Below are 13741 nucleotides of genomic sequence, written 5' to 3' on the forward strand. Positions count from 1 at the left end.
ATGGATTTGTGCTCTGAAATCTTAGAGATTTTGGTCTTGGTTTTGCAATCGCTGTTGGCGAGTGGTGGCTATATCTCTTATGTGGTCTTCGCGATCTAAATCTGACTCTAATTGAGCTCGAAGTCTGGCTTGATCGAGTCTTGCCTGTGCTCTCTCCCTATCAATATCTGCGTGCTGATGTTCTCTATTGTACCTTCTCATTTCTTCCAACTGTGCATAGAGTTGAGCTTCTGAATGCATCCAATGGTCCTTCTCTCTCTTGAATTGAGCCATTTCTTCTTTACATCTCATTACTTGGCGTTCCTTACTAGATTTGGCCTCCTCATTTAACTGTATGATATTTTCCTTAGCTTTGTATAAGGCTTTTTCCGTCTTTGTCAAGATGGAGTCATAATCTTGCATTTTTTTCATCAGATTGGCAATGATTTTCTGATCTTTCCAACTTCTCACTGGTGCTTCATAGGTTTTCTTCATCTGCTGAAACTGAGCGCGGAGAGTCTTATTCTCGCTAATCAGACTCTTCTTTTCACCTTCTACTTCTTGTGCCTGTAAGTCTTTCTCCAAATTGAGGTTCCTTAGGCTTTCTTCTAAGGCATGAATAGTTGCTTTGTACCCCTTTTCCTTTTCTCCCCAAGCCAACTGTTCTTGGATTTTGTCATCAAAGGCTTGAACATGCGGTCTTTTTATGGGCCTTCTAGGATCAGGTTCTGGTGCATCATCCACGCGGGATCTTTTCTCAAACCACCTAGCATAACCCAAATTTATCTCGCCTTTCGCAGGATCTGGAACTTGGGTATCATCTTTCAAGTATCGACAACCATTCCAAATCTGCTGGATTAAAGCCTCAGGGAGAGTGGCTTCAGGGTGTAGTTCAATCACTTGCACACTCAAATCTTCATCATCAGGCACCACTTGGTATCTCCCTAGCTGTCTTAGAACTCGCTGTGGTGCATACGGCTGGACGTTTCTTAATCCCAACAGCAGCAAATAACTCTTCAAGGTTGACATGTGTATCACCTCTCTTACCGGGAGCCATCCCAAAGTCCACTCAATTTGACTTGCCATTAAAGATCTTAAATGGGATATCCAGGCTTCCACCCCTTCTGGAGATTTATAATCTTTTATTCTTTCTTGATAACTCTCGATGAAATTGTCCTTGCTTGGACCATACTGCACGAACTTGGGGTGATGTCGGAGATGTTCAGTCAACCACATTTGCAACAAAATATTGCAACCTTCGAAGAATTTTGCCCCGAATTTACACAAAGTCAACGCCCGATAAATGTCTGAGAGAATGATCGGGGCAAGAGTGTGATGTTCTTTGGTAGTGAGGACTTGTACGACTCTAGCTATGCGAATATCAATTGTCCGCTCTTTTTTTTGGGAAGACCATGATTCCCAGAAAAGCCACCATGAAAATGAAGCGACGGTGAATCTTCCAGGTGTCCTTGTTTTGTTTGTTAGTGAGGCCTTTTTCATGAATTTCAAATCCATCCGGCTTTCCGAACCTTGAATATAGGAAGTTGAAGGAACAACACCCTTTGACAACGTTGCTTTTTCTGATTTGATTACTGATATTTAGAAGACCAAAAAATCGGTGTACTGAGGGAGCCTTTGGGAATATAAGATTCTGGTTTCTCAAATCTCTGTCAAAACTGGAATATCCAGCTATTTTTTATAATGTGGGAGTAAGCTCGAAATCAGAGAAGCGAAAGACATTGTGAACAGGGTCCCAAAAAGTCACTAGCGCCGTAATCAAATCATCGCGTGGTTTAACTTTCATAATATCTGTGAGAGCTCCCAAATACTTAATGACCCATTTTTGACCATCTCCTCCTAACTCATGCCACCACATCTGAAGCCGAAATAGAAACTCATGTACATCTGTGAACGGTGGATTTTGGATGGTGCTCATTTTGTTCCTATGAGTGATTTTAATTTAAAAAACAAAAAATCAAGACTCATTTTGAAAAAATCATTAATGTTAAAAAATATTTGTATAAAGAAAAAAAACACTTCGATGAAGAAGATTTAAAGGCTGTGTTTACTAGCCGGCAAAATTTTTTTTTTTTGAAAGAAAAAAAAATGACCAAAGGCGGCTGTTCTTGCAAAAACAGCCTTCTGGCGCCCTTTTGGGGACATTCGACATATTTTGGACAAGAATGACATCACCTTACTTAACACAATGACATTTATGTACCCATATTTTATTTATTTATTTATTTATTTAATTTTATTTTTATTATTGTTTTTATTTTTTTTAAAAACAATAGTTGGGCGATGTGGGTTGCCTACGTATCTCACATCCCGCGAGGATCAAACTTACGTAGTTCATAATAATAAAACTATTTTTAAAAGAAACACGACATTTCCTTTTCTTTTCAAAATTTCGACAGAATTTCAAAATATTTTGGAAATTATTTTTTCGAAAACAGCCAATTTTTCTTTCTCGATTCTCACATTGATTTCCCTTTTCTAACTATTTCCTATAAGTTGGTCCACATGCAAATCCGAAACAAATGAATGCACAAGTAGCAAGTAAGATGCATCAGGATGGTCTTTTCATTTCGGGTGCACCTGTCCTAGACAGACCCAACCCCTGTGTTGAGTCTCCGAAGTCAAATGCACATGATGCAAACAAACGTTCCTACTAGGGATCCGGCAAAGCTGAGTTATTCTAAGTGTAAAACCTGGGGTATACTATTCTAGATCTGGCTTACCCAAGCGGACAGCTTGAGCCGAAGTGGGGGCAACGTACCGGGAGCACGAAAGTCTATCCGGCCTAGTTGCTTGGCCCAACTTCGTTCTATTTGGTATAACTTCTAACAGAAAGGTGGGTCACGCGCACGTGTACACCATAAATTCAGAAGACTCAAAAAGAAGAAGGATTTTGTAACAGTTTATATATACAGTTCAGATAATATCAAAGCGGTAAAAAACAACATTTAGCATATTAGGCCCAAACATGAAAAAAATTAGATAATAATAAAGCCAAATATAACAGTTATTGTAAGCTCGAATTCTTGAACCCTGAACCAGAGATTCTGGGTTCGGTCCCCAGCAGAATCGCCAGAGCTGTCACACCTCCTTTTTACCTTACACCCGGGAAGGAGTGTATAAGGGAGTTTTTCCAATTAAAAGACAATCGAAACGGGATTCGTTTATTTAAAGATTCAGAGTCGCCACTTGGGATAATTTATAGTGTCCCAGGTCACCGGTTCGAATCCCAAATCGAGGAAAAGATTGACTCTGTAATGTAGCCTGCGAACCAGAAATTCGGGTAAAGGAATTTTGTTAACCCGGAAGAAGGTGTTAGACACTCTCGAATTCCGTAGTTCTAGCACGGTCGCTTAACAATTTATACTTGGCTTAAATTATTTAATTATGTATTTAGAAACTACATGCATTTTACCTTTACCGTTTTTAATTACGTGATTTACTCGTACTTAAAGAATTATCGAGTTACGCATACGTATACTCGTGTGGTTTGGCGTGTCAAGAGTCATGTCATGCGTACGTGTACACAATTCACAAAACTTAGTTTATTTAAGAAAAAAAACTTAGTCAAAGTCGCGCGGACGCGTACCTTAATTTATTTTTGAAAAATCGTAATTATGTTACGCGAACATGTACACAATCACGATGACTGATTATTAAGATCATATCTAAAAGTATACTATCGATTTGGTTTTGATGTAAATATGTGAAAGCAAGATTTTCATGGATCAACAGTGAGCCTTCCTCATTCTCGCATTTTTAGGATTAAAATTTCAAAAAATAAATAAATACTTGCATTCTTAAGAACTATGTTAACAAAAAATAAAATATTACCACACAAAGCAACAAATTTTGCTAACATAGAAAACTGAACAAAACATAAAAAAATGAAACTTTATAGTCTTTTGATAATAAAACAAAACTTCAAACAAGCTACCTAACGCATTTTAAGGATTATATATCTTAAGCGCATAATCTTTCTTCTCCCTTTAAAAAAAATATTCCTACCACATTAACACTTAGAAATTTTCAACTTTCATGGCTAAGCAGCTTAAAAATTGTATACTCAGAGAGGAAAACTTTTCTTTATGTAAAAGAAACTTACTATAATCTTATAAAAGAGAATTTGTTAGTTTATGGTCTATTCACAAGAATGAAAAATTTAACCGATTTATGACTTAGGGATACTATATAATTATTTCGTCCATGATAACAATGCTTTATTATTAATTAAAAAGTTTGGCCATAATTACGCGAACACATACTCCGGTTTTGTTTTTAGAAACCGTAATTATGTCACGCGAACGTGTCCACAACCACGATAGTATATTAAACGTGCCTAAAGCAAACTACGAACATTTGTCTTTTTATGTCTAAATCAATACGAGGGCTATGTATGGTTAAACTGTTGGTGGCACGCTCAATTTCTAAGGATAAACAAGATTAATTAAACGAGGGCCATGCAATTGAGATTTTTGTTCGACACGGCGCACCTCGATTTATTTTAACCAAAAATTTAAGAAATAACCCGTGAGGGCCACAAATTATGATTCGTCTAATGTGGCTCGCCTCCAATTCATTTAGTAAACTTGATTAATTACGAAAGAAAAGAAACCCCAGGAGTTCAACATATACTCAATGTTAAAGCCCGAACTGAATTTGCTATTAACAACCAAACAAACGAGGGAATTGGACTAGCGAAACTCAGCAAGCCCAAAATATGCTATTTTGATTTTTACAAGTCTCTTCAGATTCAAACCCATGAGAAGAGCCCAGGCCTCAATGAAATCACGCCTATACTGGGCTCGCGGGTCAAACTCACGCAGGCACGACCATCATTGAATTAAGACCAATTTTCAACAACACATATTTTATGCTAAAATGAATTACAATTCAAGATAAACTACAATTAAAACCTCAATTAATCAGTATTAACACATTATATGTATTAACTAGGAAATTTATCCATTATTCAACACTAACCATATTGAGAACCCAAAGCCTTATGCCTGACTACAAGAAATGTCGAGGTGAACGAGGACCCAAACTATTCTTTAACACATGTTAATTTTGGCATTAACAAACCACCCTACTGATGATAAAACCAGATGCATTTCACAATCAACCAAACATTACTTAATTTTAATACTAGACCACAGAATCTCCAGCAACAATTCCAACGAGCAATTCATGTGATCAAACCTAAACATAAATGAAAGATGCATGACTCAAATTATTAACTCGAATAACAACAACACTCACTAAATTCCGTTCATAACAGTCCCAACACACAGGTATATGAGAAAGAGTTCATCTAATCTAGAATTAAAATATCAAAACCAAAGTTCAAGCATCTTCCTAAAACATACGGCATAAGTCATGACTGAGTATAATAATGTCCAGGTAATCAAGCTAATTTAGACAATAAAACACATGAACAAATCGTTTAAAAACAGAGGCCATTTTAATCACTATCTAAATCAACTACATAGCTTCCTTTCACATCTCATATGCTACTTAAATGCTGAAGCATACCTGGAAAATGAGAGGAAGTAAGAAATGTGAGATCAATAGCCAAGCAGCAGCAGTCACAGCAAGTAAGTCTCAGATTCAAATAACCAAGTATTGAGATCAATCCAGAAACCAGTAGAGTACTGACTTATTCAACAAACTTCACACCCACTCAAAACTAAATCCAATCCACTTCAAACACTCAAATGAACCAAAATAGATTTGACAGATTGAAAATTTGAAAATCGAAACAAGAGAGATCAATGAAACAGTAAACTAGGATTCATTTCAGGAATTCGAAATCTAAGAAATCGCCAAGGTAACTTAATGAAACAGTAACTTCTACAGCTGCCTGGTATTTTTCAGAATTTCTCTCTATATCTATCTCTGTATGTTTCAATCTTAAAATCTCTGTCTTCTCAATATTTTTAGAAATTCTTCCTTTCTTTCCACTCTGTATTTTTCAGTATTTTCAGAATGTTCTCTCCTCTATTTCTTAAGTTATATCCCTCTTAGAATGTTTTTGTATATCTCTTTGAATCCCTCCATCCTCTGTTCTGATTTTCAGCTCCCTTAAATGGGCATTCCATTATTGCATTTTTCACTACCAATTCAACTTTTCATTTCTTTAATCATCCACTCAATTGTCCACTCAATTATTTAATCCATTAGTGCAAATACTACCCTACCACTATAAGAAGCTTCTCAATTAGTGACAACTTGCATAAAACTTATAATAGTCAATTCTTATCAACATAATTAAACAAGAATTTAAGCCAAATTATTGAACTGATCCTAATTACTCTGACTAAACCTAGAATACGAAGGACTCAAAGGTTACCATAATTAACAGAAGAAATCAAGAATTCAGATAACGTGAATAATAGCTAAAGAAGCTCATGAATAAACCAGACCAAATCGACGAACAATTTTTAGTTCGACACAGAAACTAAACTGAAAAAAAAAAAAATTGAATCCGACCAAATAACCATTCTAAAAATAAAAGAAAGGAGTAGAGGAAGATAAATAAAAAAAAGAATTAGAACAACTAAAATCAGGACACCTACCTCCAAATGATTGAACCCTATCTTGAATTAGATCTTAAATTTTGAATATAAAGCCGGAATAGACCTTAATCGAGTGTTCTTGACTGAGAACACACAACTAAGGTTGATTTCGACCTCAAACCTTCCAATATCTAACCGATTTGAAGTTTGGGATTATATGTTTTTTTTAAGATTCGAACAGTTCTGGTGTCATTCGAAGGGTGTGAAGTGGGGATTTGGAAAGAGGGTAGTGAGATAGTTCTGGGGTATCGATTTGGGGCTGGTTGGGTAGGCTAGGGTTCAGGGTCAGATCTTCGATCCAAGATTCGAAGAGTTATGGGGTGATTCGAGAAAAAGGGAGTGGGGATTTGGCATGAGGGGAGTGAGGGGGTTCTATGGTGTTAATTTGGGGCTGTTTGGGCCACCGGAACCGCCATGAGGCGATTTTCGGTGGGCGGACGAGGGCGGTGTGCGGTGGTGCATGTTCTTGGTCTCTGAAGAGACGAGTGAGGGGGGTATTTGGGATATTAAATTAGTCAGTTAATTTGGACCGTTGGATGATGGGAATCCAACGGCTCCGATTAACTTTATGATGAAACAGGGTCATTTTGTGTAGTAACTGGGTGGTCCGGGTATGGGAATGGGCCGGGTTGTGGGGAAGGTTTGGGACCGTTCGATCAGGCTGATTCAACGGTCCAGATCGAAACAACCGAAACGGCGTCGTTTGGTCTAAGTTGTGACGGACCGGACTGGGCTTGTGTTGTGTTGGGTTAATTGTTTGGGCCTGAGATTTAAATTAAAACACAACCCAACTGATTCTCTTCTTCTTTTATTTCCTTTTCCTTCCCTATTTTTCAAAAATTAAAACTAAAATCCTAATTAAATTATAAAACCTGAATTAACTTTAAGAATATTAATTAACTCTAAGTAATATTTATCACAAATAATTAAATACTAAATTAAAAGCAAATCACACAATTTGACTAAAAACACACACATATGTTATTTTGTGAATTTTCATTTTTGTAAAACACCTAATTATTAATTAATTCCAAGAACGTAAAAATCAAATCCTAAATGCAGATGCTATATTTTTTTATTTTATTTTTTATTTTTAATGTATTAATAAAATTAAACATGCATACAAACATATGCAAACAATCAGAAAAATCACACAATAATTCCTAAAAATAACACATAATAAAAGAAAAGACCTAATTTTGGGAATTCTTTTGGAGTAATTCGTATGAGGCAAAAATCACGTGCTCACACTCTTCATTCATATATTCAGGTACCTGAATCTCTCATGAGATTTTATGAAGTGTTATGTCATGTGATTTTCTAGATCACTTGCCTCCTTATTATGATCAGTTTGATCATTTGCTCATCTTTATCAAGAAATTTTATTTGAAACCGATTTGTCTATACGTTTTAAGCGTACCATAAACTTTGTCCTTCTAGGACTTAATATGAGCATTTGCAATGAGAATATAGTTACTTTCTTTGGGTCAGCAAATGCGTATGGCATGCTTTGAAATATATTGCAAATGAATTATCCTTTTATGAACTTCAAGTTCATATTATCTTATTCGAGGATCTAAATGTACAAATGATAATTCATTCCACGTAACGTTTTCTCAACTGTTTATCATGTCTCCCCCTCATGTTAGAAAAACTAACTTGCTTCCTCAATTTTGGGAACCCATCTTTGTGCGTTATGGTCTTAATCAATATATACACCGCACATCAATAATAACAAGATGAAATTATTTGGTTCCTGACCCCGAACCACTTGTGAGGGGAGAATGCAATATACTTTCGTATATGACCTATATCAAACTGATATAGATAACTTTGTTCTCGTCAGCAACAATTTAGCTATTAAGTGGAGGCACTCAATAAATTATTTTTCTAAACCAGCTGTGATGTAAACCAACTTATCAAGATGAACTTCTTGAATAGAAAATCTGGAAATTATGCTCGAAATTAAACTACTGAGCAAGTTACCTCGCAAAACACCATGTTGCGAGTTAATAATAATTACACATGTAACCATCTCATAAATGCATCTTATGTGGTATACATGGCAGGTGAATTGGCCCATATTCACCTTTGATATTTCCAGCATTTATGAGATTCAATCCCAATTTTAGTTGGTATATTAATTAATGAGAACAAGCAATATAAGAGAATTCGTAAAGAACTTTCTAGTTCTTTAATATTCACCCATGTGAATTCTCTATTATTTTTGCACATCATACTTAAATTGATATGGCTAAACCAGCTATGCCAATTGGATATTAATAAACTCCAAATTTATTATGATATGAGTTTTATATCAATAAAGTTCTACTTTATTGTGGTATTCTTTTATTTGTGTAGTACAAACTGGAGAATAAAACGGGTAACCTTTCACATAAATATTATTCCGCTACAAGTTGTAGTAATAGAATATATTAAATCTTCCTTTATTTATAGTCTCAATATAACCAACCGCTTTCTCGAATACTTTAGAAACTGAATAAGTTTCTTTGAGACTTACTACAACACGATACCTTATTGGTAATCAATTGTGTTTCTCCAAAATAGTATAATTGGCTCTTCCAGAGTTCTCAATTAATTTTGTACTACCACATATTCATCAACATTCATATGGTCATATATCTTTTTCAAGGAGAAAGTTATACCATTATGGTCATGGTCAAAATTATATGCAAGATATGTTTCTTGCATTATTGTTGTCCTTTAATAATCACATTGTCAAAATGTTTTGGCGTACAAAAGGTACGTGACCAATGACCATTTATGCCATAATAATGACATTATTTTCTTATATCATCTTAAACCTCCTTCTAGAGGTGAGTATGGTATATTCACTACCACTAACACGTTCATATTCTTCCAAGATGAATATGTATTCATAAATCAGATGTTGTCACATTCACATCATGAATGTACCATAATTATCTATATGTGCTTTATAAAACCTCATGTCAAATTGATGACAAATATTACTTTCACAAAGTGAATGATTATTTTGAGAATCCTTATTATTCTCAATATCACAATAATGACGATTATAATTTCGTCTATTATCACGTCCACATCCATTGATACATTCATAATAGTAATTTTGTCTTCTTTCAGACTTATCACATACTGCTATCACATTCTCTAAAGGGAATGAGAATGGAGCAAATTCAATTGGACGGGTTTTCAATTCTTTGCCCACAATCATACATGAATTTGATCATGGCAAGGCATAGAAATTTTACCACTTTGGGTGGTTATAATTTCTTTCAAACTCCATTAGAGTTGCAATCAAAATTTATCGACTTTGCTTGTATTTAAAATCAAATTATAGAATGTCAAGAATTTGAAAGAGAAAAGTAAAATACTTACCTTAAATCCAGAATTTAATCATGAAGGAAGTTCATAGAACAATTGACAATTATTATGCTCAATCCCAAGGCTTCTACTCAATTGGTTAGAGTCTCGTGCTGATAACGTGTTATGAAACAATAAAAGAAGAAGAAGAGTATTACAGAGAAAAATAGAGAGAAGAGAATTCTTATTGATATGGGATGAATTATAATGGAATAGAACCCTCTATTTATAGGGAGAGATTGGCTTAACCACCAATCAATAAACCCTAGAATCTCTCTAAATATAGACATTCACCTTAAAGAATTCTATTTATAACATTAAGCACTCACTTTGTGTATTTATGAATTTATTTAAACACCAACGGTTTTTAGGGGTGTACAATCCGAATCGAAAAATCGCACCAAACCGAAAAGTCAAACCAAATCGATTAAAAAATTCGATTAGGTTTGGTTTGGTATTGAGTAAAAAAATCCGAACCAAACCGACATATAAATATATAATTTTTATATATACTTTTAAGACTTTATATATAATTTTCTTTACAAAATTTTTAGAAATATTTGGAATTCTCTTATGGGAAGTAATATTTAATAGAATATGAAGTACTCCATTTTTATTAACCTTAAGTAATAGTAAGTTATATGATCACTTTCTTATCAAGTGTTATCGAAATGCGTCAATCTTTTTATTTTTTCATGTTCATATGTCAATATTTATTAAATTCTTACATCTTTTTTGAATTTGAAGTGGTGTTTCGACAATCTAAAATTGAATAGAACATATCATTATTAAGTATTATATTGATTTTTACGTTTAATTAATAAATTTGTTTAACCTTGAAAGTATACATCAACAAAAAATTATTATAAGACGACTAAAAAAGTAACTATCATGTGTTATTAACAAAATTCTCCCATAGTCAATTTTTTCAAAACATATACTTTTAAAAAAATTAACAAAGTAAGATTGAAATAATATTCATGTAGCAAAAAAACCCGAAAAAATCCGACAAAACCGAACTGATTCAAACCGATATAGTTGGTTTGATTTGATTTTAATAAAAACGGAATCAATCCGGTCCATGTACACTCCTAGTCTGTGCTAGTGATCCTTCCTCCTGTTTATTTTATATGAAAAAACGCAACAGCAAAAATTGCTACTTTGGCGAGCAGAAGATCGGTTCTTTAATAAGTTTATTATTATGCTATTTTATACAATACAAAGTTGAAAATATACTGTAGTTTAACTTGTATATTTTGGGTTAATTCAAATTGTAAAGTAAGATAATTTGACAAATTAATAAGGCTTGTACATTCTTAGTGGGGTTTTGGACATAAGATTTGTAAAATTCTAAAAATGAAAATGGTATTTGAAAATTAGAGTTGTGTTTTGATATGAATATAATTTTGGATTATTTTTGAATTTTTGTGCATGATCTGAATGAAAATTTTGAAAAACAGTTTTTTGAAGTTTTTAAAATTTTTAAAAAATTACAAAATTTATTTTCAAATGAAAATTAAAAATTTTATGGTCAAATACTAATTTCGTAAAAAAACAAAAACAAAAAATCGAAAAAAAAAATACTTATGTCGAAACGGGCTCTTAGTACCATATGTTATTTTCATAAGAAATACTATAAAAATGCAGAGAGGAAAAAGAATAAAACCTAAGCTTCTTTTCCTACACTCTACAGTCAAAACAAAACTCTATGTTAAAACTCCATTGTTTTTAACAATTTATAGTCTTGATTGAGTCATTACTGTTCCGTACATATCTGCTGACGCGTGTCCCCAGAAAACGCGGTTCCTTCCTTTCTATATATTCCCTTTTCTCCTCACGTATCTCCTCTCTAACATCTCTCTCCCTTCCCTTCATCCCAAAAACTCTTCACTCTTTTCACACCTTCTCAGAAAAAACCTAATGTTATAGACCATTTTGAGCTTAAAAAAAGTCCATTCCGTTAATTTCCAACACTTGTTTAGCAAAAATTTGGAAAAAAATGGCGTCTTCTGATAATTTGATGACAATGGAGCCATGGGGTTTTCGTTCTACATTTAACGATGCATGGTTTCAGGACATGTTCGTTAAAGAAACTGAAACTTTAACCAAAGTGCTCCAAAAATCATTTTCAAACCCAGAACCTGAGATGATTATGCCAACGTTAACGACGTCGTTTCAGACCCCGAGTGCTGCCTCAGGACCGACGGTTTCCGGCGGGTCGACGGAGAACGAATCCGCCGTGTCGAAGCGGAGGAGCAACAACGCCGGTGGGGTGAGCAAGAAGACTGTTAAACGGAAGACACGCGCGTCAAAGCGCGCGTCGACGACGTACATAACGGCTGACGTGGATAGTTTCCGGCAGATGGTACAGCAGGTGACCGGAGTGAGAATGGGCGGGAACGGACACGTGGCGGTTGCTTCTGTTTTGAAGCCGGAGCCGAGACGACCGGTTGACCGAGTTCAGCAAGTTAGCTGCTTGCCTACTCTTGACACATCAGCTTTTTTACTGGATCCCACTTCATCGTTTATGGCTCAACCACTGGCGGGGACTATGTCCGCCGCACAGTCGCCGTCTGCGGTGATTGTTGACGGTAGTTCGGGTGTCTTTGGATTTGACTCTTTTTCTGGCTTTCCTACCCTTGAATCAGGAATGTAATGCAGTAGTATTGTACTAGATTACTAGGCCCTTTCTTGTAATTTCACCTTTGTAGTTAGGCGAAGGGTAAAACCGGAAAATCACATCTGTTCATAGTTTTAGCTTGGGTTGTTAAGTGTTAACTTGGGATACGCTGTTACTGATGTTTAATGAATTAATATTTGATTGTTGTTATGATAAATATCATGTTATGTTATGGTGGATGTCTACTCTTTTTCCATGATCTTCATGTCAAATGCTTAGTGACATAATTTATATGTTTAATGACATATTTCATAACATATTTTCTTAACTTTTCATGCCTATATAAAGACCTTGTAATAGATAGGAAAATACACACAATTAAAGAAAAAAAATCCCTTCCTTCTCTCTGTCTCCATTTCTTGTTCATGTTTTATTAAATTGCTTTTATTTTCTTGTTCCATATTACTACTTTGAGTTATATTTCATAACACGTTATCAGCACGAGTCTCTAATCAATTGTGTGTATATATATATATATATCTACAAAAAATTTCCTACATCCGAAAAGATTACAATTAGAAGCCATACATATCATCACATGGTTAAATGTAAAGAGAAACTACATATGATAAGTAATGAAATGTAAGAAGGTATGATTATCTTATACTTGTCATTCCTTTAAAATCCCATATGCACACAATTTCGTACTACACCTGTATTGCATAAACACATATTAATATTACATCTTTTATATCACATAAATGGAATAAAATTTTCGAAGTTCAATATGTGAAAATCATAATAGCAGTTAATTGTTGATATGATGGATGTCATGGTAACCAAGGATATTTTATATAAATTGTCTTATGCATATTTATGTGTTAACTATCTTCAATCTGTCTTGCCGCTTTAAACATTTTCTTTTACTTGGATGGATATTTATTTTCCTTTTAGATTTTTACACTTGCATATAATACAAAAAAAGGAATAAAAAATAAAATAAAATTGGTCATACTGATTAAAAGCATAAATCATCTTGAAAAAAATAAGAAATACTTCGCATCTTTATCTAGGTTGATTAATTACTTCTTTGAAATTTGAAAAACAAACCAGCTATTGAGAAAGTATACTTCATAATTTATGGTCGTATCATTTGAAAGCAAACAATGATTAGTATGAC

At 34.3% G+C, this 13741-nt stretch overlaps 1 protein-coding gene across 1 annotated transcript; it reads left to right on the forward strand.

Annotated features, from left to right (window-relative positions):
- Positions 1-11940: 11940 nt before the first annotated feature.
- On the forward strand, positions 11941-12597 carry LOC104224386 (calmodulin-binding protein 25-like). The gene has a single exon (XM_009776016.2). The coding sequence runs from the start codon at positions 11941-11943 to the stop codon at positions 12595-12597; it is 657 nt and encodes a 218-aa protein (XP_009774318.1).
- Positions 12598-13741: the final 1144 nt, after the last annotated feature.

The sequence above is a fragment of the Nicotiana sylvestris genome, chromosome 12 (assembly GCF_000393655.2).
Source record: "Nicotiana sylvestris chromosome 12, ASM39365v2, whole genome shotgun sequence".
Lineage (NCBI taxonomy): Eukaryota > Viridiplantae > Streptophyta > Magnoliopsida > Solanales > Solanaceae > Nicotiana > Nicotiana sylvestris.